The sequence below is a fragment of the Helicoverpa zea genome, chromosome 3, assembly GCF_022581195.2.
Source record: "Helicoverpa zea isolate HzStark_Cry1AcR chromosome 3, ilHelZeax1.1, whole genome shotgun sequence".
NCBI lineage: Eukaryota > Metazoa > Arthropoda > Insecta > Lepidoptera > Noctuidae > Helicoverpa > Helicoverpa zea.
Genome location: NC_061454.1, coordinates 11,275,640 through 11,296,220, shown reverse-complemented (window position 1 = coordinate 11,296,220; position 20,581 = coordinate 11,275,640). Strand labels below are relative to the sequence as shown.

Sequence of the window (20,581 nt, the reverse complement as noted above, 5' to 3'; positions counted from 1 at the left end):
CCTAACCAATCAAGTGGGCGCAATGTAATCTGTTGAATTTGACCTTCATGATTGCACCCCCCGCTAGCAAAACTAATTCAAATATAATTATAATGTCTAAAATGTTATCTTTATGTGATTTTACGTCTAAATGTGCAAATTAACTCGGATCAGGTCACCGTAAGCCGGAGTTCCTGATCAATATTATAAAATTTACTTATCGAAGTTTTAAAAGATCATCAAGATTATTTTCATAGTGGTAATGTGTGTTTTCTTGTATCAGATTTATTTGCCAATTATAGTTTTGAATATCAATATTTTTTCGTGACAGGGACGTTCGTTAAGACGCAGTTAAACATCTATATTTATCTGCATTGTCACGTCAGTTGAAGCTTCTTTGTGTACGGTAGATATAATACTTATAAGCAGGATCAATAGATAAATGCCACGATATTTAAATGACCTTAAACGCTTTTACTGGCAAGTTTAACCCGGATAAGTATTGTCAGTTTCAGCAGAGTAGCAACGCGTCAAAAAGCGCGGAACTGTGTCCACCTAGGGCATATTAATTGTGCGTTAGGAATGCGCACAAAAACACAAGATCCGCCATAATTCGAGCATCTACTATATCTGCTAATTATAACTCTTAAACGTATGGACACGCATTCACAACCGAGCGATTTCGTACAGGATATTAACTTACGTAATTAAGCTGGTTGTTGCATTATATTAAAATGGCTGTCTTTCTCATACACTGGAGACCTATTTCAGAACGGAACTCCTAGACTGAGTCACCTGACGTTATATTATCATTTATCACTTGAATTACAGACTTGTAGTAGAGCTGCTGTTACCTAGGCACTTACAGAACTTTATTTTCTAGACTAGAACCCGGAACCTAATATAATTTAGCCAGGTGGCTAACAACAGGCGTAAATTTTTTTGAATTTTAATAGAAAAATAGGCACCTTGTACCATTGGCACATTTATGGCCAGGAATGAAGAAAACTATAAAAACTTGATACCTCATCTTTAATAACGAACAAATATTGTGAAACATCCGCATGTCATCCACTCACACGCACTTTTACTGCCATTTCGCATACCATAGACAGGCATTTAGGTACGACTCGTAAAATTATAAATTAAAATTAACCCGAGGAATTCCTATGAAAATTTAAATAATTGAAAAATTATGACATTTTAGGTCGTAAGGTTAATTAATTATTTTGTCTTTAAAATATTTTGTGGACGATACGTTATTTTCAAATAGTTTATGGGCCAGATCAAAAGTTGGGCTTTTTGCTGTAAATAACACTAGAAAAAATTGTTTTTAGGGTTCCGTACCTCAAAAGGAAAAAACGGAACCCTTATAGGATCACTTTGTTGTCCGTCTGTCTGTCTGTCTGTCTGTCTGTCTGTCTGTCAAGACCCTTTATCTCAAGAACGCGTGGACGTATCAAGATGAAATTCACATGAAATGCTCAGGTCTGTTGTCCCTTTAAGCTGTGAAAATATCAAACATCTTAGCCAAGCCAATCCAAAGATACAGCCGATGATGTCGATATTTTCAACAAATTTTCGACACTCGCAAAGGAATCAAAACCTACAGGATACTTCCCGTAAACTCAGAGTCTTGAAATTTGGCATGAAGCATTGTCATATAATGCAAATATAGGAAAAATTACGAAAATCTCATTTTTTTAGTTATATAATATAAAAAAAAATATTTTAATAAAATGAAACTTACTACCTTATTTCTCACGAACGAATAAAGGTATCAAATTGAAATTTATACCAAATACCTAGGTCTATTGTCCCTTTAGGCAGTGAAAAAATCAAACTTCTAAGTTAACGCGATCAAAAGATACAGCAGTTATACCGACACCTTAGACGAATTTCCGTCACACGCTAGGGAATCAAAACCTACAAGGTACTTCCCGTGAACTCAGAATCCTGAAATTCGGCACGAAGCAACGTTATATAGTACAGATAAAGGAAAAATTGCGAAAATGATAAATTTGAAGTTACATAAAATATTAAAATATTATTTTGCGCTTACATGACATAAAATATTTTTTTAATAATTATAAACTTACTACCTACCCTTTCACATGAACGCGTAGAGATATTAAAGTTGAAATTCATACCAAACACTTCCTAAATATAATTGCCTCTAAACTGTGAAAAATTTTAAATCATTCAAAGGCCATTGGGCACCTTAGTATGGAAACCATACCCACGGCGGATACGAACGAAATATAGCACAGTATAATGATAAAGGCTTTGATTTACTATGGCATTAGTCGCATCAATGTGAACCATGGGAATCTAGAGAAAATCAGGTGTAAACATCAAATATTTTCCTCATTAATAATGGGGAATTTAAACGATCAAGTTTCACGGATTGATAATTTGAGAAATCATTTCTTTGTAGTGAAAGAGTATACTCTTCGTTTATTTCCATTGTCATCAGGTCAGGATCTGATGATGGAAATCCTGAGAAATCGAGGGCAACTAGCAGAAATTGTAGGCATGCATAGGATTACAACTTGATTCTCAGATGTATGTCTGGTGATACTATCAAACAGTGAAGGTTTAGAGCTTACCTGATGATGGAGACGTGAGAAAGTCGAGAGAACTCCTCAACGGTATGTTTTAGTTACGTCGTGTTTGGGCTTATATTATTCGTATTGACGAGAACTTTTCACAAAAGTTAAAAATTGACGACCTCGATGGCGCAATGGTCACCATGCCGGACTGCCGAAGCTGAGGTCCCGGGTTCGATTCCCGGCTCGGTCGACATTTGTGTGATGAGCATGCTTGTTAGCCGTGGTCTGGGTGTTACAATATGTATTCATAAATATGTATATATGTAGCTATATGTAGTTTATCAGTTGTGTTAGGACCCATAACACAAGTTAATTAATAACTAACCATGGGGCTAACCGACCGTGTGTGAAAAGGTGTCCCGACATTATAAAAAAAAAAAAAAAAAAAAAAAACTTCTAAAAACAACAAGAAAACTGTTTATATGCATCGGTCTAGATCTCGGTGATTAAATAAATATAGATGCATCCTCCAGACACCGACTTCTAGACCGATGCACCTAACATCTTTTTAATTTCTTTCTTGCTTTTTTATATGTTTGAAGTTGGATTTGTTTGTAAAATGCTACAAAATAAAATAAAGCCGACTTTATAAAACAAAGAAAGGGACAGAATTACACTTTTGTCAAGGCTCTAGAAACGTAAAGCCAGCAGCCCCGAATCCTACTCTCTAGCAGTCGTTGTTACAATTCGACAGTTACAAGTCGTCAGGCAGTTTCGAACAAAACCTGAAACTGGGGCTCATTAGGTGATTAATCCCTCAAAAATAAAAGATCCCATTAGTAGTGAATTCTCATCACCTAAAATAAAATAAGCTCCAACACAAAGTTACGTTATAAATTGTAAAGGAGTTCCCATAACTATATCTGATCTTTGCTATCGATCCCACAATGGCAGTCAAACCTATCTATTTGGAAAGTCTTCGCCAATACCTACGAATAAAATAAGCCCAAACACATGGTAGTTGCAACATACCGTTCAGGAGTTCCCTCGACTCTCTGTAGTCTCCATAATCAAATCAGCTCCAAACCTTCACTGTTTACCAGTACCCTCAATTTAGTTATATTATAAAATAAAAAATATTAATTATTTTGACTCTCACGAAATTACCATAACTATGATTGTTCTCAATTGAATGGTTGGCGCGAGACTCACTTTTTAGCTATACAGGATTTGTACGGAACCCTCGGTGCGCGAGTCCGACTCGCACTTGGCCGGTTTATTTTTTTTTTAAAGAAGTGTAAAAAAATGCAGCGCCTATTGAAAGGCTTGAATGAAAGCTTCCTTGACACAGCTTTTTAACTGTCTTCCCAAGTATGCAACTGGTCATAAGTCAAATTACTTTCAGAGGACTTCTTTGACATACCTAATACAAATACAAATTACAACATTAAAAAATGAGAACGGATGATAATTACAAAGTCGTCAATACTTTTTTTTGCATTTTACCACTCAGGTTTTTCCATTCTCGGACTTCCCATCCAAATAATTTAAATCGTCAACTAGTATTACATATTTATTTTACACTCAATACGTTTTGGAGGTGTTAAAGCTTGATAGTTATCAATTAACGTATCTATTTTGAACCACTCATAACATGTCTAATTAATAATTATGTAGTAAAATCTTGATCGTGACGATTAGGCAATCCAGCATCAAAAAAAATTTATGTACCTACTTACCGTCAGAAATTTTCTATGTGTAATCTGAAAGACCAATTGAATATCGTTTACAATGGGTTATCCAATATATTACGTCTTTTCAGTGCGAATTGTACACAATTTGCCATTAACGACAATTGCCCCATAATTCTGCGTGTCTCACGTTTTCTCATGTCTCGTGAATTCTAGGCTGGCTGTAGGTAACTTAAATACCTATATACGTTGGCGATTATTCAAGTTATGTTTACCAAATACTTAGGTTAAAAAAACAATGAAGTTTTTTTTCTCGTAGTTCATTGTATCCATATTTTCCTGTTAGAGTCAAAACACACGCATTTTTTAAGGTGTATAAGAAACTCTTTGACCTACCGTTGACCAACTAGAGGAAACGAAATTATGGTAATAAATTAAAGAAAGGCATGTGACAGGAAATATGAGGAAGGATATTGTCGAGTAATGGTGCACAATCACGATTGCAAATAATATCGTCGATCAAACGCTAAGCGGCGCGATACGGAACTAAGCCCGAGGCTATGGTTATTGTAAGTAATTGAAGCTGGATGCGAGATAATAATCGAAAGGTACCTAATCGATTAGGGTATGGACTGCACTAGCAATTCATGAACTTGGTTCTTGTGCCAGTGTTGCTCTCGGCTTAAAAATACTACTCTTCTGGAAGCCACTGAAAAAATATTTTCTGGGATCTACCTCAACTTTTGTATTCTAGAATATCAAAGATAGATGCTGTCAATCACTAAATGAATTGAATCTGTAACGTCTGTCAGTCCATTTACAACTCTTCTACGAATCTTGATTCGGTCATATGAATGTGGATGATAATGTGTAAGAAACCCTTACTACCTACTACCTATACCCAGGTAGGTAATTCGTTAACGGAACCGCACAGTTTCGAGTCACGACTTGCTCATCTCTGCCACGTGCCGTACTGGTTGCGTACGTACTCGTAGCATGGAGGAATGCGCCCCCCGCTGCGGCCGAGAGACGGACTCACGCATCACTCGCATTCTTGCCATTCCTCCGTGTTATCTCAGGTCTCATGTTACCACGAAGCTTTAATCTAATGGCGGGACGTAGTTCAGAAACTATTTTAACACGGACATCAGTAGTGTGGGAAACTAGAAATTGCCCCTCAATTATATGTCGCGTCGCATTTTGAAATAGGTATATCTTTAGTTTTATGTCTATAAAGATACCCTTAACTTGAGCCGAGTCCAGAGACACCTACAAATGTATGTCCAGAAATAGACCAATATTAAAGGTTCCTAGATGGATGATGACATCTACGTAAACACGTATCTTTGGCATTTGAATGGTCAGTTTCTTTCTTAGAAAAATTATAATGCCGTCTTCAGAAAGGATCGCACTTTGAACAATGTCAATGAGTAATGCGATTTTGCCCTTGTAATGGACTGTCCGCATGACGACAGCAATTTTACAAAAGACATTGACTTCAATGCAATCTTAAATTCTTCGGTCTAACGTATTATTCTTAGACTTAATGCATTGAGAATTTCACGCAATGGAAGATTTACAATTTTTTGTCAATCCATTTAAACAGGAACTTGGCAAGATTTAGTCGTTTTAGCTATGCCTAGTTTATCTTATGAATATTTTCTTCTGAATTTACCTGGAGCTTAAAGTCAGTTATCCAATCAACCCATAACTACAATACCGAACGCAAATATTTGTGCTATATCATTATCATACAATCTATGTATGTCAATAGAATATCATTCGTATGCTTATGCGGATTCTCGGAGATTCCGGCTCACTACCGAGTATTAAATACGTTTCGACACGATCTATGCATGTTTTTGCTGAGGTGTTTTTATAATATTTTCCCACGGGTACAACGGCAGAATAGCAGCAATTCATTCGTCCATCTTATAAATGGAAGACAAGATTTATGACATTGAAAGCAAAACATTGTAGAAGGTCATGTAGTAGAGGTGTCCTTCGAGTAATTTATGTTCCGATATTTAAATTCGCATCACAGTGTGTTTTAAAATACTTGACCGAAAAACAATGCTGATATTTGCAATGGCTCCACAAATAACCAAGACTGTAACTAACATTAAATGCGCTAATGTGTCCTTTGTGGTTTAGGTTCATTCATCGAATATTTCTCATTGTCGTTACATAAGAAGACAAAGTTCACGGCCAGCGAGCTTCATCGCCGGGTCATTTTCACTCGAGCATCAGGCGTTCGATAAACAAGGCGTGTCTAGATTGTTAACTCGGAGGCTGCATCCGGGCCACCGCAGGGATCAAGTTACGGCGGGGGCGTGCGAATGTCAAGGAACCCTAGCGTCGCGCGAGGGCCTGCGCCGCCGCAGTCGCAGCCGACATGTCTGCGCGCGCGCCCGTCTGTCCGCGCCTCGCCGCCGCGCTCAGCGCGCTCGCAGCGATCTCTGTCTTCGCGAGGATCGCCAGTGAGTACTGTTACTTCATACCTTCACAAATAACCATGATCAACTGAACATTGGCTCGCTGTTTTATTGTTTACTGATTGTTACTTAATAATAGTAATAGATACTTAATAAAAGAACGAATAACATCCCCTGTCAATTTATTTTCTCTAAGCGATCTACCGCACGAAGCTACCCATACATTTCCTTGGGGTTCATTAAGACTTGATTATGAAAGAAAGATGATGATAATTAATATTTTATTTCAATTTTTTTCAGGTGTTCAGGGTTTTCAGTGCCACAGAGACGGTTTTCACACAGACTATGACTCAGATTGTCAAAAATATGTGCGGTGCAGCAGTGGTGAAGTGACCGGTCGGTATTCGTGCCCTGAGGGACGGGTGTTCAGTGAAGCCGAGGCTGCGTGTGTTCCCCGCGAGCGCCGGCCCTGCATCCGCCGGGAGTGCGCGCCTAACGATACGCTCGGGTATGCCAGTCCGGGCACTGCTTGCCGTCAGTACTACCGATGTGAAAATGGCACGGCCATAGAGCGCTCCTGCCCTACGGGAGCATGGTTCGACCTCGAACACCAGGCGTGCACCCGTGGTGCTGGCACATGCTTCGAGCCGGTGTGTGCCGGTCTACCGGACGGCGACTATCCTGATGTGTCTCAGGACTGTCGCCGCATTCTACACTGTCGCGGCAGTGAACTTCGTACGGTGTCGTCGTGCGGCGCGGCGTGTTCATCTTCATGTCCACCACCCCGCGCCGCCGCCGTGCCGCTGCCGGCTGGTGACGCCGACTTTTGCTCAGATGAAGCCTGTTCATCCTTGTGCCGCGACACGCCTGATGGAGCCTATGCAGACCGCACCACCAGCTGCCGCGAGTATTTTGTATGTGAAGCGAACCGAGTGATACGCCGGGGAGTGTGCGAGCCGGGCCTACTGTTCTCGGATGGTGCATGCGAGCCGGCCGCTCATACAGTGTGCCCGCCACCTGCGCTTAGCCCTTGCTTTAACAGGCACGATGGACTGCATCGTGACTGGCACGACTGCAAATCCTGGTTCGAATGTCGGCGGGAGCGTGTTATAAAGCGTGGTACGTGTGCACCGGGATTAGTTTTCGACGGTACCGGATGTGCGCCTTCTGAAACATTTTTATGCGACGGACCAGCACTTTCGGCCGACTGTGAGGGACTCCCGAGTGGAACATATCAAGACCTCGAGTCTAACTGTACGAGATACTTTCACTGTGAAGGCCGTTTCCGTACGATGCTAGAGTGTCCTCCAGGTCAGGTGTATGATGGAGTGCGGTGTTCACCGGAGTCACGTTACTTGTGCCCGAGCTTGGAGCGCGAGTCCTGCTACGGCCGGCCGGACGGGCGGTACCGCGCCGCCGACTCCGGCTGCCGCGGGTACTACGAGTGCGTGCGAGGCGAGAAGGCCGTCTACGCGTGCCCAGTGGGACGCGTATTCGACGGTGACTCTTGCGTGCCAGCACGGCCTGGATTGTGCGTACGTGATGACTTCTCCTGCGAAGGTCTCTCGAACGGTTATCACGCAGAGATCGAGTCAGGATGTAGAAGGTACCTATTTTTCTATTATTAATTGGCAAAACATACCCTAGAGAGTTTAACCAATATAAATTAAACCATGTGTACGTATTGCAGGTATTTCTATTGCGAGCACGGAGACCGGCTGGTGACGCTGTCGTGCCTGGGCGGCAAGGTGTTCGACGGGCGGGCGTGCGTGCGGGGCTCGCGGGCGCAGTGCGGCGCGGGCGGCGCGGAGGCGGAGGGCTGCGCACGCGACGGGTTCTTCGTGCAGGCGGGGTCAGGGTGCCGGCGCTACTACTTCTGCGTGGGCGGCGTGAGGACGGCGCTGTCGTGCGGCGCGGGGCAGCTGTTCAACGGACAGCTGTGCGTGCCGCGCGCGCAGCACTCGTGCCCCGGCTGAGCACCCGCGTGTATACGCTGGACACACTCACATGTACCTGAACGCTTTATTTATTTCGAGGCTGTGAACCCTAACCCAGGACCGCTACTCGGTTAGTGCAGCGCTCCGCGACCGCTCGACGCCCGTACCAAGCATCTACCTCTATACCTCCTATATCAGAATAAGACACGATTACTTCTTACTGTTTATTGGCATAGAAACTTCCAAGCGACCTAATTACTTCTAATAGTAATTACACATTGACTATATCTTACAGTATTACTTTACAAATGAATAGTAAGCTCCATGAATAGAAAAATAAAATCTCTTTTAACGACATAAAAGAATAGTTAATTTATTTATTTATATTAATATAGATAATATATCCTCGACCTTAAATTAACAAAAATTATAAGCGAATCTTTACAAACCAGTTCATGATAATACTTGTCACATTGAAGTAGGTAGACACATGTAGTATAATTCCACATTAGTTTAGGATGATGCAAAGCCCTTGAGTATGACAAATGTTATCATTACAGTAAAAAAGATAATTATAAATAATAGAAAATAGTTGAATATAGGTATTGTAAACGTGCAATTTTCGTTAGAACTGTTGAATACAAATATCTAAACAATTTTGGCATTATTCATAACTAGGAAAGCATGTCTAAATAATTTACATAGCATAATATGTTACGTATTTAATAAATGTTTTCAATTTATATTTTTGTGTATATTATTTATAAGCCGGTGCCTAACCTGAGTGATTAACGATGTCATCTGCGCGGAAAGGGGAGACTTAGGCATCGTTCACAACAAGCGTAGTGTACGCCGCCTACTGTAAGTTTGCTACACCGAGAGTCAGCGACAACACACTGCGGAACAGCGTATAGCTAGTGGATTTATGGAAGTGACAAACTGCGCGCGCGCTCACAGTCAGCGACCGACAGTACGTTTGACCTAAACAATGCCTTATGTCGTTGTTCAACTGTTTCCACACCCCCAGGCACCACTTCTCTAACTCAAGGCACCGGCTAATACCTCTAAATTTGTTTTATACATTTTTATACAACACTCAATTACAGAACTTTAAACAATTTTCTGACCTACTCGGACACACTTTACGATAGATTACCTAAGTTTATACAAGGATTATTTTTTTATTTTATAAAAGTTCAATTGGTCCACGCCGAAAATGTCAAAACTTGTTTCAAAATGAAAAGTTATATGATACCAACAGTTACTTGGTAAATGACGGGCGCGGCCAATCGGTGCTTTCGAAAGCGGAGCACTAAGCTGAGAAGACTATATTTTGTTCGTTGACAACATTAAACAACTGACAACATACCTATACAGGGTGACTTGACATAAAAGCACCTTTCCATTAAATTCCCGATTAGATCGATAGGTTTCTTCTATGTAACAATAGTGTCGATAAATGATGACAGTGCACATCACTATTTTATAGGGGTAGATCATATAACATATTTATTGTCAGATTCAATAGTGTTAATCAAATAAGTATTGTACGAACTATCAAAACGATCTCCGTACATTGTAAAGTACCTAGTAGAAGTAATGCAATTAGCTCAATTTATGAAAATATATTTATGAAATATATTAAACCAAAACTATTCTTAATAAATACAATTTAAATTTTAGTCCGTTACAATAATTATGTCACAATATCAAATATAATAAGTTAAAATAATGTTTATGATTAAGAAAATTTATTTAAAATACAAATAACTCTGTTTAGCAATGCCAAGTTGGAATAGAAAATAGAATACATTGGAATTATAATTTATCGAAATTAAAAAAGTAAATAATATTGTAATGCCATACATAACTACTGTAGTGTAATATCTAAACGTTTAACACAGTACTCGTATGAACGCTAACAATATTATATAGAGTTTTCATCAAAGGTATTTATAAGGATAATCGGCGGAAACTTTAATCTGCAGTCAGTTGGGGCTCTAAGAGACCTCTGTATCGATAATTAAAGCCACCCTTGATGAAAACTGAGATCTATTGTCACACGTTGAAACACCCCCATAAGCTAAGCTTTATTTAGACAAAACTATATCAAACGTTAGTCTATTTGAGCTGCATTAAAGTAAATGAAAGTCGATAAAGATGATTTTATGAAACTTTTTATCGATATGATACCTAATGCTATATGATTCGTTGTCACCACTAAACGCGGCTTGATTCTACGAAGCTTAAATATATTCTGGACTAGAGCAGCTCTAAATATGCTTTTGAAATATTTGAAGATCTAAATAAAGATAGGTTTTGTGGGTGTTTTGGTAGCAGCCCGTTTCCATAGCAACGGAATTATAATATATTTAGGCTGGTTACACAATGCAAATTATTGCTATACAAATGCGCAAGAGTTATGAATACCGTTTGTTTCGCTAGCAATATTCGCAGTGTATAGAACGCCGTTTGGGAGACTGCAGAGTAAAGGGGCCCTACCATGCAACAATGATGTAACCACACTCCCAGACCATATCGTGAACACAATTCATTAACTCACTTATTTCTCACACAACATTCGCCCACGAGAACGTTGGTTCCACATTTTATTCTAGACATATAAATGAAATATCTCAAATGATTGACTGTGAACTTTCATAGAAGATGATAGATAACTTTAAAAAAAAAAAAATGTATGCATGTATGCATTTTTTTTTTTTATAATGAATGTAATTCAAAGCAATTGACAGACTTATGTACACTCAATGTGTGAAAGTTTCAGATTATATAGAAAGACGATTATTTTTGATCACACACATATAAAATAGTTTTGAGATCTCCGTCTCATTTTTATATCATTTATATGATAATATGATGACACAAATATATTTAGTATTTACTATCCATAATAAACGACACACTTCAGAAAGGAAAGTCTCAGTCTTACCTCACGACAAGTGACAGAAAGCAAAACTTTCGTTGGACTATCAACAACAAATATATTAGATAATATATTAGATACACATTAAATAATAATATTATAACGACTATAAAGATTAACATTAACGCGAACAGCCCGATGAAGTTCAATCTATAATTTCATTTTGATTTCTCTTCCAATATAAGAAGCTCAATAACATAAAATATTTAATACTCATAAAAGAATCGATTGTCTTTTATTGATTCCGAATTCAAATTGAAAATTTTATAATAAAAAAAGAAAGAGTGATTAATAAAAAAAGAAAACTGTTCCAATTTGAAAATCGAACTGTTATAATAAAGCTGGACACATACATGCGGCTACTGGTCGGCGGCGGAGGGGCGCGGCGCGGGCGCGAGCAGCACGCCCACGTCCCACACCTTGATGACGCGGTCCTTGCCGGCCGTGCACATGCGGCCCGTCGCCTCGTCCATGTACAGCGACGATACCGCGTGCTTCATGTCGTGGAACGACGCGAGCGATTCGCGACTGTAATGTTAGAGAAATAAAAGTGAGATTCGAATAACGACGTTTTTCGAAGAGACTGTGAGGGTGAGCCATGTGTTTTGTTCCAAATCTCAGTTACGTATGGGTTTTAGATGTGCCGAAATAGTTTCAAATATTCTGGTCATATACATTTCGCAAAGAAAAACGGAGACACCACAAACAACTATTTATTCACACAAAACGTCAAATTAACACCAAATCGGACCATTTGAAAAAGTTGCATAAACGGTACTAGTAGGTTGGTACCGTGGTGTGACCTATTTTGCGGCCGAGAGAACTTCTTCAAAACCTGCCTCTAAAATTCCTATTACATACCTATACCTACCCCAGGTACCGATCTCCACCTCACATCCATGATTTTTAAAAGAGGGAACTTAAATTGGCACTGATAATGTTAAGACGTAAACTCACGGCTCATGACGCAGCGTGTCGTAGCAGGCGGTGCAGACGCGCTGCGGGAACTCGAAGCCCATGACGGGCAGCGGCAGCCGGTGCGGCGAGCATGCCGCGCACACCGCCGCGCCGCACCAGCGGCAGTGGTGCTGTCGGAGACCTGCGGAGACAAGGATATGCTGTAGTGTGGCTGAGTATAGAACTTGTGGCGACATCTATCGGACCACCCATGGGAACTGATATTGACAGTAAGGTCGCTCTGATCATGCTGGCTAACTCATAACACTTTAACCCAAAACTACTGCACTATGTTATTTATATTTAGCAGTTTAAAAGTATGTACATAATTATTTCTTTCTACACCTAAATTTTCTAGGAGAAAAATATACTCTTCCCTGCCGATTCCGGCTATGGTGACTGCTTTCAGTTATCATTGAGAGAAGAACTAGGATGATCAGCTCTTCTATGCGCCCTTTGATGGCTGCAGTACCCTATTTTATGTGTAAACGTGCGCGAGCATTGGCTGCACGTTAGGATACCGTCCACGTAGTTATAATGAATGGCTACTGGTGTTTTAGCCTTAAGAGCATCACGCTTCGCATCCAGTGCGGATTTCCTTTGCTCTTCGAAATCTTTGATCGCATTTTTAAGTAGGCCTCTCCATTCAGGGCGGCAAATGGCTTTTGTCTCCCAGTTCTGAGGATCAATGTTGCACCTTTTCATGTGTCTTTTCTGAACATCCTTGAAGCGTAAGAACTGGCCACCTTGTTTCCGTCTGCCGTTCTGGAGTTCAGAAAAGAAGATGCGCTTGGCCACCCTATCATCATCCATGCGTAAAACATGACCGCACCATCTGAGCTGTCGCCGCATCAGGTACGCTTCTATGCCGCAGACATTCGCGCGTCGTAGCACTTCGGTATTTCTAATCCGATCCGACCATTTGATTTTCAGAATGTCTCTTATGCACTTTAGATGAAATCGGTCCAGCGCCCGTATATGTTTCCGATAGAGGACCCATGTTTCAGCCGAGTATAAAAGATTTGGGAGGACTATGGCCTTGTAAACGGAGATTTTTGTCGAAAGCTTCAAATCATGTGTGTGTAAGACCTTGGCTCGTAATTTACCGAAAGCAGCTGATGCAGCGCCAATGCGATGGTTTATTTCGGTATCAAAGTCACACTTGGATGTAATTGTGCTGCCCAGATATTTGAAGGTATTCACTTGCTTCAGCTCAGTATCGCCAATATTTACCTTGACAGGTTCTGTAGCTCCTTGAGAGTCGCTTGCCATTACCTCAGTTTTCTTAACACTGATTTTTAGACCGAAACGACAACAGACTCCCTGAAGGTTAGTCATCAGGTTCTGGAGCTCTTGTGCAGAGTTGGTAACAAAACACAGATCATCAGCGTACATGATCTCCTCATGATGGAGAAAAATAGACCACACTGATTACTATAGAGCGAGACACACGTCCTACAAACAGTCGATCAGAAAATCCTAGTAAGAACGTCTCGGTTACGGAACGTCGAAGCCTTAATGTCTTGGTTAGAATGAAAATACAATGTTATTTAATTAATCTCAACCGACCGAACACAGCCCTTCATTGCCACCCAACACCACTCACCAAGCTGCTTCTTCTCCATCATAGCTCTAACATTCCATATAAAGGGAGCTCGGCATATCTGGCAGAGGTCGGACTCCTTCCAGGCGGGCGTCTCGCGGCGTCTCACCCCCATCTCCCACACGCCGAGGGCGCCGTCCTCGCCCGCTGAGATCAGACGCTCGCAGCTGCCCACGTACCATAGACCTGTTACTTTGTTGCTGGAATAATGGTCATGGAAACAGTTTAGAAATAAAATTCTTGATATTTCAAATTGGTTGATATGTGATAGAGGTAATAAATTGGTTAACATTTGATTCCAAATTTGAAAATAAAAATTCTATGTAAAAAAAAATCTTTTTGCATTTATAATATTGTGTTAAGATGTAGATGGTACATTTCAAGAGACTGAGGTAAAACTGCAAGAGAAAGTTAGCACTCTATATTGAGTTATAAGAAGCTATTTGCAGGCAAACACTGTAGTACTTTCTCTAGCAGCATCTTGGAACAACATTTTATACAATTTTAGTCTTTATCTGTGGGAAAAAACAATATCAACCAAATGAAAAAAGATTTCAATGACTACTAACTAATACAATTAAACGAAATATTTACCTGTGGCCCTGTAGTTCGTAAGCTGTGCCCTTTTGTCCGCCTATGTCCCACACTATTATTGTCTGGTCAAATGACCCGCTGAACAACAGCTGAGGCAGGGGGGCCCAGTTCAGCACCCTTACGGAACTGAAAATAACACCAAAAGAGTTAGATAAGATTTAAAAGAATTAAGATATGGAAGATTAATTAAGAAAGGGAAGACAAAAATTAAATTGAAATAAAAAAAATATATATAAACCGTACTTTACAAAATGATAGCATCCAAATAACAAAAATGTTATGTGTTGTGTGGTATTAATATAAAAATTAAACACATCAATGACAAACATGAGTACAGCCGATGTGATCATAAGTGGATCGTCATTTGCAATGACTCTCATAGAACACCTGGTCTATGAGAAACTTTTCAGCTGCATTTAACGTACCTACCTACGTTTACGCACTTAATGTTTTCATTCGCATCTAAATACCCATGTGAAAAAGAGAGGGGTCGTGACCTAGGTATGTAGCCATCTCTGACCCCTATCAAGTACAAGCGCTGGAGCATTATAGCGAGATGTAAAAAATAAGGGCGCTTTCAACTTATACGTTCCTTGACGGCCTGCTGCGGTGCGTTAAGCCGAGTCCAGACATGTATCATTTGCCCGATCCGATCACCACCGTCAAGAAACGCAGAAGTTGAAAGTGCCCTAAAACCATAAAAAAATACAAACATCCGAATTCACGAACTCCTCCTTTTTGTAAAGTCTGTTAAAAGCTAAACTTACCCAGTGTGACCCTTGAGCGTAGTAACAAGCGTGGCGCCATTGTTATCTAACTTCAGCATCGTTATCTGGCCGCTGTAGTCGCCAACAAAAGCGTATTTCGACTGGGAGTCGAATCTGACGGGATACGTTCAGGAAACTCATTTGTGAACTGATAAAACTCCTGTTAAATTCTTATCACTAAGTAATTCTGATTAAACGGTTTTTTGAAAGGTGTACTTTATATTACAGTACAATGCCATAATTACTGGAGCATTTTTTTACTGCATGGATAAGCATGCTTTTGGAGGTCAACATCTGAAGTAGTTTCAATTAATATGATTAGTATGGAGTCAGATTTTAATTACATTTGCAGTAGTAGCATGGATAAAATATGTATGAATGGAATTAAGCAATTCCAATAAATACTTTCAGATTACGTATGCATAATAGGTGTTGTACATCCTGTACAGGAATTCATTACTGAATCCTTTTGTCAACATTTGTCTATAAAATTTCTGTTGGTAACTTTTCCTACCACAAACGGTTGAATTTATTTTGATGAAACTTAGCTGTAAAATCTTACATATCAGAATACCAAAATAACATTATTTAGGTAATTACAAAAGGATACTGCAACGACGTACACCATGCTTCGAATGAGTACCCGCCGATCCTCCTGCCAGTCTCACTGCAATGGTAGGCGAACAACTTGTCTCGACTTACAGAGAGTACCCATTCGCAGCTCAGAGAGAAGTTCACGGCAGTCACGCGAGCTGTGTGCGCTAAATACTCGCGAGCCTGCAAAAAGTTTCTATTGTAATCTGTTTTTTGTTTATGACCTATCAACCTGACCATAGTGCAACTTGTAAGAGAACGAAAAATCAACAAAACAAAGTTTATACATGGTATAATATGTGCCTACATTCTCTAACTAACTAAATGGTACTCAGAAAATACAGATTTGTGATGGTCAGTGTTTTTATGAATATTTATAAATATATTTTAAACTGTGCGCTAATCTTTAAAAGCGCCATGTAGTAATATCACAGTATATTTCAAAAATTAAAATACCTAATCTTCATTCTGCTGACAAATGCCAGTGAAAAGAAAATTGCCCTTCACAAAATGCAAATGGCAACAAAGATAGTATTTACATAAACATAAACAAACATTTATTTAGAGGACAATACAACAAAGACAAGGTCAAACATGTTATAAGAACACTTTCACACTATCTGTTAGCCTAATTGAATCAACTGCCAAATCACATTATTCCGGTTGGCTGAACCAAAAAACTAGCAATCAATAAATTTACAATCTGTTGTTTAAAAAAAGTTAAAAAGGAGTCTGTATTCAAAGGTGGATGAGGCAATTAACTTAATATAATATTTATATAAAACATATGATAAGGAAAAATGCATGGCTAATGGAAGTTGAACACAGAGAACTGTATTATCAACTAATTTACTGATACTTGATAAAATATTTATGTATATACCCACAGAACCATTAATTGCTAATATGTAATCAAAATAACATTACCCATTTAAATTATTGTTCCCACAGGATCAAAAGATGCTTAGTAATTAATTTTTGGAAGATAACAACTGATTAACAAAAAACCATTGATTAACATAAATACTCACAGGATTTATCCTATTACAATCTGTTGCCAATGTGAACTCGGAGACTGTTCCGTTCTCCTGGCCAATAAAGAGTTGCCTTGTCTCTGGCGTGTAGAACATGGAGGTGCACCCTGATGGCATATACTGGCAAATAGATGGCCAGTATTGCCCTGAATCACGCTTTAGCCATACTCGCACTGTTCTGCAATTATTAAATATGAATTAGTTAGAAATTAAGGCAACCTGGAGGCAAGACCACGGAAGCACTGGTAAGAAGATTTGGACTCTTTCCTCGCCGATTGGCAACAGTGTGCTTCTGACCAGGAAGAATGGAAAAATATTGGGGAGGCCTTTGCCCAGCAGTGGGACAGCTTAGGCAAAGAAACAAAACTGATATAATATTCAATTTACAACTTAACAACATTGTTTAAATATTATACAAGATGTTTTCGGACAGTGTTAAATATTCATTAGAAATGTGTTGATCAACATGATAAACAAAAACTGGTTTGGAACACATGAGGCCATTCAGCTGTTCCAATAAGTAGGTGTAGTTGTCAAGTATCAACTTACAGCAGTGTTCTAATACTATACTGTGTTAAGTAAACATGGCTGAAAACTAGAAAACCTATATAGGTTATTTGCTAGAGATCAATCAATCAAATTGACCTATGCATACTAGATGGATAGATGTATTATATTACAAAAAACAAACACAATATTTTGGTACACAACTGGCGATCTTATCGCTAAAAGCGATCTCTTACAGTTAAGTATATATTATAGGAACTGAACAGATTGAAAAAATCTTTTACTGATGGAAATCTACACTATCTATGTATATTTAAACATAGGCTATATTTTATCCCTGTACGAGATGTGGGTGAAACCGTGACAAAACAGCTAGTTATAAATAAAATTGCAATTACAATCTTAGATTCGATATTGCTGTACAGATATGGTTACTGTTTCTGTTATAGCCATTGTGTCTATGGCTTTGGCTATGGTAAAATGCTAAATTACCTAATGAATTTCCTAGGCATTACAAGATGGGATGAGCCATATCAACAATGTAAAACCGAGAATGAGCTCAATTATGTTATTATAACTGTAGGAACAATCGTTTATTGATTATTATTTCTTTTTTATTAGAAAACATTTTTAGGAAACACTCCTAGTAAAATTCTGAAAAATATTGTTTGAACCTTGTGAACACTTATAACAGATTGTTAGATATAAAAGTTTGATAATCTTTCAAATTGCATCATATTTAATTTTAAAAATACAATATGTTTAGCAACTGCCATTTACAATACACAATATTAAACTATAACACATTTAGTTTAGCCTTCATGTCAATTACAATGATACTGAAAAAAATATCTAGATGATCAACATAAATACGTTAGCCAGCAATTAGTTGATTAATTAAAAAACTTATAGATGGTATGTACAGCCCACGTAGGGGGTGATTTCGAATACGTTGACAGTTCTAGGAGGGTACAAAGTGAACATGTTTTTCACAAAATAAAACAGATAATAGAGTCTTGTTATCAAACAATGGACAAAATATGAGTCAGAACTCTTACTTATCATCACAAACGCTAATTACACCGTCCTCGCCAGGTATAACGACCGCTGCATTTACATCGTCGGTACAGCCTTCCAATTTGCTTAGAAGGGCAGGTTTTTTTGTAGTAGAGAACCTATCGTTGGGTGTCCTTGGTGCAGGCTTGATTTCAGCAGCCATATTTCAATTGTTTTAAAGTAGAATTACTAAATAAACACGATTATACGACACTAATTCTTTCTGCGAAAAGAAAACGTCATAATAATTTTGACAGTCAAGTTTAGAGGGCTATTCTGTAGAATGTGTGGTATCCAAGTTCAGTGGAAGTTAAGTTATAATATTGGGTCAGCCTATTTAAACATTTTTAACGAGTCCAGATTTCTAAACAATTACTTAATATTTATTTTTTTCATTAAAAAAAAAAAAATAATTTTTGCAATTGACAGTTGATTGCAAAATAATAATAAAAGTCTACGTGTATTTTAGAATACACCCCTTTCTATCTACGCAATCCGTTCTACGCAGTTGCCACATGCAATACCACCTACTAGCAGCATGATAAAACCTCAGAAGATGGACCATCGAGGAATATATTCTTCCATGTTCTTTCATCAGAAGATAAAACATATACCGCCTTTGTACATTTGATTTTTCTGGCATAATATATTGATATTGTAATATAGTCAAACGTAAGGGCCCTATTTACTATAGAGAGTGCAAGTGCCATGCACAATTTTTGTGGCCCGCCCACCGTGCAACTTATAGGTACAAACATTTTGAGTTATAGAGTACCTAAGAGAAGTTGTAGGTATGCTAAACTAAAAAGATCCGCAAGTAACGGATTGACTACAACCTTTTTTGCAGTCAACAACATTGACGACGAATCTGACTGATGTCAGTCAGTCAGGCACCTTAGCCCGGACGCACACAATCGGTTTCCGAATTCGGTTTCCTGATCAAGAATTCAGATTCGGAACCGAAATGCTCTTATTTCATACAAAATGTTCACAAGAGCGCACACGTTCTCTACAAACCTGACATTCGCTTTGAAATTTTCTCCGTGCGTTCGGGTACTCAGAATGGAAAAAACCTAATGACGTCATTCCGAACGCAGCGCTCTCGAACAATTTGGTTCGGCCGCCGCCCACATACGGAAGTTTTCATTCAGAATCAAGGTAGCCCTGTTCCGTATCGACGTGTTTCGTGTGGCATTTAGAGCCTGCCTGTGACTTGCTTTTTTTTATAATATGTTTTTATTTTTGTATTAAATATTATTTAAAAAAAACTGTTTATTTAACAATTAACAAAAATACATATATTTACATAAATAAATGCATAAAAATAATGTTTTTTTTTGTTTCTCTTGTGAATACATACGGAAATTTTCATTCTGAATCAAGGTAGCCCTGTTCCGAATGGATGTGTATCAGAGCCCGCTTGTCACTTGCTTTTTTATATTTGTTTTTATTTTTGTATATATTTTTTTTTTTTGAGAGATGAAATCCAGTTTATTAAACAATTAACAAATCTATACTAATATTATAAAGCTGAAGAGTTTGTTTGATTGTTTGAACGCGCTAATCTCAGGTACTACTGGTCCGATTTGAAAATTTCTTTCAGTGTTAGATAGCCCATTTATCGAGGAAGGCTATAGGCTACTTATCGGCTTTTTATCCCAGTACGGGAAGTAGTTCCCACGGGATGCGGGTGAAACCGCTGGCAGAAGCTAGTATATACATACATATTTGCATACATAAAAGATAAATAGTTTAAAGAAGGCGGATCACAATCCATACAAAATTGCCCCATGTCCTATAACAAAGTGACGTACCTCAAAAAAAAAAAAGATAGAAATTTTAAAAACAAATGTTCATCAAATGATTTGATGGACATCCGATAGTATTTAAAAAATTCTTCGGGGTACGCCCGTAACATGGCTCTTTTAATG

General features: G+C 38.7%; 2 protein-coding genes across 2 annotated transcripts; one reads left to right on the top strand and one right to left on the bottom strand.

The window, feature by feature from the left end:
• The first annotated feature begins 5,978 nt into the window (after nt 1-5,978).
• On the top strand, nt 5,979-9,339 carry LOC124645874 (peritrophin-48-like). Its single transcript, XM_047185839.1, has 3 exons — nt 5,979-6,702; nt 6,958-8,263; nt 8,348-9,339. The coding sequence occupies exons 1-3, from the start codon at nt 6,618-6,620 to the stop codon at nt 8,631-8,633; spliced, it is 1,677 nt and encodes a 558-aa protein (XP_047041795.1). The 5' UTR covers nt 5,979-6,617; the 3' UTR covers nt 8,634-9,339.
• Nucleotides 8,941-18,916, bottom strand: LOC124645875 (WD repeat and FYVE domain-containing protein 2). The gene is made up of 9 exons (XM_047185840.1): nt 18,653-18,916; nt 17,085-17,265; nt 16,070-16,236; nt 15,460-15,573; nt 14,693-14,818; nt 14,102-14,298; nt 12,496-12,637; nt 11,320-12,066; nt 8,941-11,274 (listed from the first exon to the last, which is right to left on the bottom strand). Exons 1-8 carry the CDS (start codon nt 18,811-18,813, stop codon nt 11,898-11,900), a joined length of 1,257 nt encoding a protein of 418 aa, XP_047041796.1. The 5' UTR covers nt 18,814-18,916; the 3' UTR covers nt 8,941-11,274; nt 11,320-11,897.
• Between the last annotated feature and the right edge of the window lie 1,665 nt (nt 18,917-20,581).

What these genes read in the sequence shown, in the direction of transcription:
- LOC124645874 (XM_047185839.1), top strand. Translation starts at nt 6,618, where the DNA reads ATGTCTGCGCGCGCGCCCGTCTGTCCGCGCCTCGCCGCCGCGCTCAGC. An exon ending in TGTCTTCGCGAGGATCGCCA is followed by an intron (nt 6,703 to 6,957) that starts GTGAGTACTGTT and finishes AATTTTTTTCAG; the next exon opens with GTGTTCAGGGTTTTCAGTGC. An exon ending in ATCGAGTCAGGATGTAGAAG is followed by an intron (nt 8,264 to 8,347) that starts GTACCTATTTTT and finishes TACGTATTGCAG; the next exon opens with GTATTTCTATTGCGAGCACG.
- LOC124645875 (XM_047185840.1), bottom strand. Translation starts at nt 18,813, where the DNA reads ATGGCTGCTGAAATCAAGCCTGCACCAAGGACACCCAACGATAGGTTC. An exon ending in GCATGGTGTACGTCGTTGCA is followed by an intron (nt 15,574 to 16,069) that starts GTATCCTTTTGT and finishes GTATCCCGTCAG; the next exon opens with ATTCGACTCCCAGTCGAAAT. An exon ending in ACGCTCAAGGGTCACACTGG is followed by an intron (nt 14,819 to 15,459) that starts GTAAGTTTAGCT and finishes TGTTATTTTCAG; the next exon opens with TTCCGTAAGGGTGCTGAACT.